The sequence below is a fragment of the Marmota marmota genome, unplaced genomic scaffold, assembly GCF_001458135.2.
Source record: "Marmota marmota marmota unplaced genomic scaffold, marMar, whole genome shotgun sequence".
Classification (NCBI taxonomy): domain Eukaryota; kingdom Metazoa; phylum Chordata; class Mammalia; order Rodentia; family Sciuridae; genus Marmota; species Marmota marmota.
The window spans coordinates 3,662,642-3,665,564 of NW_025999927.1; the positions used below are offsets into that span (position 1 = coordinate 3,662,642).

Sequence of the window (2,923 nt, forward strand, 5' to 3'; positions counted from 1 at the left end):
TTAATCTCTAGCAGTATTGGGGATGGAACCCAGGGTTGCTCTATCACTGAGCCACCCAGGCCCTTTTTTCTTATTTTGAGACAGTCTTTTGGGGGGTGGCAGGAGAGGGAGCTACTGGGACTGAACTCAGGGGCACTACATACCCAGCCCTTTTTTGTATTTTATTTAGAGATGGTGTCTCCTTAGCGCCTTGCTTTTTGCTGAGGCTGGCTTTGAACTTGTGATCTTCCTGCCTCAGCCTCCCAAGGTGCTGTAATTACTGCGCCCAGTTTGCGACAGTCTTGCTAAGTTGCTGAGGTTGGCCTTAAACTTCAGATCCTCCCGCCTCAGCCTGCTGAGTCACTGGAATTACAGGTGTGCTCTTACCCTGCCTGGCTCACACTTGATCATTGTAGTGATTAATGTGATGATTCTGTGGCAGTGTTCAAAAGTATTTATAGAAAAATGTTTGATAAAGATGATATCTCTCTCTTTTTTTTTTTTTTAAAGAGAGAGAATTTTTTTAATATTTATTTTCTAGTTTTCGGCGGATACAACATCTTTGTTTGTATGTGGTGCTGAGGATTGAACCCAGGCTGCACGCATGCCAGGCGAGTGCGCTACCGCTTGAGCCACATCCCCAGCCCATATATGTCTTGATTGTCATAAAATCTGTTTACATGTTAATGAAAATTGAAAGGGTATTTAAAACTAGCAAAAATATTTTTTAGGGTAATTATAGAGAAATTTAAATACGTAAGTGTTATGGTCAGAAGACGGTAGTAATTAGAAATGGCTTTGGCGTTTACTTCATTGCACCTTTTAATATAGGAGAACGTTATTCGTATCAAGTTTCATAATATGCAAAAATGCTTTAATCGTTTTGAGTGTGTAGTGGAAATATGGTCTGCTTGGGAATAGTTGCCCTCCAGATGTGGAGTGTGGTTCTCCTGGGGTGGGGAGGCATGGGGGTGCATGGAGAGGGAGACCAGGGCCAGGAAGCCTGAGTGGTGTTGGTAGACTTTCTTTTCGCTCTTCTCTGTAATGCTGCTTCATTTTAGGTTGTGGATGTTGGTTTCTTTTTATATCTGAAATGCGTGTTTTTTCTAAAGGGCTATTAGATAGTCTATGTGCTTGTGTGTACATATGAACTCTTATATGTTTCTCATGCAGTCATCTGAACAACTTGCAAGAGATTTCTCTAAGGAACTGTGCAGTAAGTTGTGCTGGTGAAAAAGGAGGAATTGCCAGAACATGTCCTAGTATCCTTTTCATGGATTGCTTATTCCTGAACCTGACTTTGGATTTGATAATTGTGCCAGACATCGCTAGTTGCATACTCCATGTCCATTCTCCCAAATTTCCTTCCCGTCAGCAACTGTTTTTCTTGGGGCAGTTGGTACCCAGATAAATTAGCTTCTTTGACTCTTGCTTGCAGGTGTGGCAATGTGACTCACTCTGGCCAGTAAGATGTAAGGTAGAAGTTTCTAGATGGGGCTCTTTGCAAGGGGACACACTTACCCATTGCCTGTACCTCCCTCACACCTGAGTGCAGGTGGTATGCCCAGGGCTTTGGCACCTGTCTTGCAAGTGTGGAGAAAGACTGGAGTGCCTGGAGAGCAGTGACATAGAAAGGGAACCAGTGGCTTTGAGGGTGCTTCGAGGCCAGTGCCCCAGCTTAACTGCCCTGTAGTGATGTCCTTTCATGAGGCAAAGAAGTGCTGTTCTGCTTTCAGGCTGCTGACTGCAGTCCAATTAGTCATTACCTCTTCTCTCATTGTGTTTTTACCATGTATTGCTTTTATGCCCATAACTAGGACAAGGTAAGTCAAATGGCAAGTCAAATTGACCTTCAAGTTTTCTCCCAGTTCTCTAAATCAGCCTGAATGCTACATAATAATTTATGTAAAATGTAGCAATTTATGATTAATTACTTTGGTTTGCAATAAAGATCTCACATAAAGGAGTTCTCCTTAGCAAGCTCTCTCCTGATGGTGTGACTTCAGGAGTTAAGCGGAACTCCTCCCCTAAACACTCCCCTGGTGGTCTCTTGGGACCTGGGGATGCTGTAACATCTAGGCTGGTCATTGCTGTCATGAGTAGCCCTCTCTGATTCCAGTGTGCTGCACAAATATGGTCACTTTGTGTGTAAGTTGGACGTGGAGGAGCGACTGGTAAGGAGCAAAATGCTACAGAACATCTGTAGCATCTGGCTTCTGCCTGCCCCACTCCTAAATGATTTCAGAACATCAGGAACCGGGTGGTCCAAGACTCTTTCAGTGTACAAGAGAACATCTGGTCAATAGGCTGTTTGGCTGAAGAGAGATGTTAGCAGCATACTGGAGAATCAGCATATTGCTTCTTTACATTGCTCTTTCCCAGGGAAAGAGACCCCCAACACTCAAAGAGGTTCCAAGAGTTAATCACACTGTGATTGGTCTTTGCAGAAGTGATCACTGTCTAGTTCTTGAGCTCCTGATGACATTGAAGTATTGCTGTTGTGTGGAATGCAGCCATCCTCCTTTGGGTTGATCTCTCTTTTTTTCCTGGTACTGAGGACTGCATTCAGAGGCAGTTGACCACAGAGCCACATCCACAGCCCTATTTTGTGTTTTATTTAGAGATTGGGTCTCACTGAATTGCTCAGGACCTTGCTTTTGCTGAGACTGGCTTTGAACTCTGGATTCTCCTGTCTCAGCCTCCCGAACTGCTGGGATTACAGGCGTGTACCACTGTGCCTGGCTGGGTTGATCTGCCTTTGAGGTCGTTCACTGGACAGGCAGCGGAAAGGCTATAGACCTGAGCATGTCAACTCCGAGTGCTCTTCCAGGGGAAGAGATCAGCCACCTCCTGCCTCACCAGCTGGCTCTGAACTTGGGGAAGAGAATCTGTGTGCAGGAGCAGGAACTGTTAGCAACAGAGATCCTTGAACACCGTGTGTGTG

At 44.9% G+C, this 2,923-nt stretch overlaps 1 protein-coding gene across 4 annotated transcripts in view; it reads left to right on the forward strand.

The window, feature by feature from the left end:
• The window catches only part of Tbce (tubulin folding cofactor E), a 47,776-nt gene that overhangs the window by 28,058 nt on the left and 16,795 nt on the right, over nt 1-2,923 (forward strand). For all 4 annotated transcript variants that reach the window (XM_048800388.1, XM_048800387.1, XM_048800389.1 and 1 more), the window contains exon 5: nt 1,153-1,241. In XM_048800388.1, the coding sequence (XP_048656345.1) occupies nt 1,153-1,241 (89 nt within the window). The remainder of the gene's footprint in view (nt 1-1,152; nt 1,242-2,923) is intronic.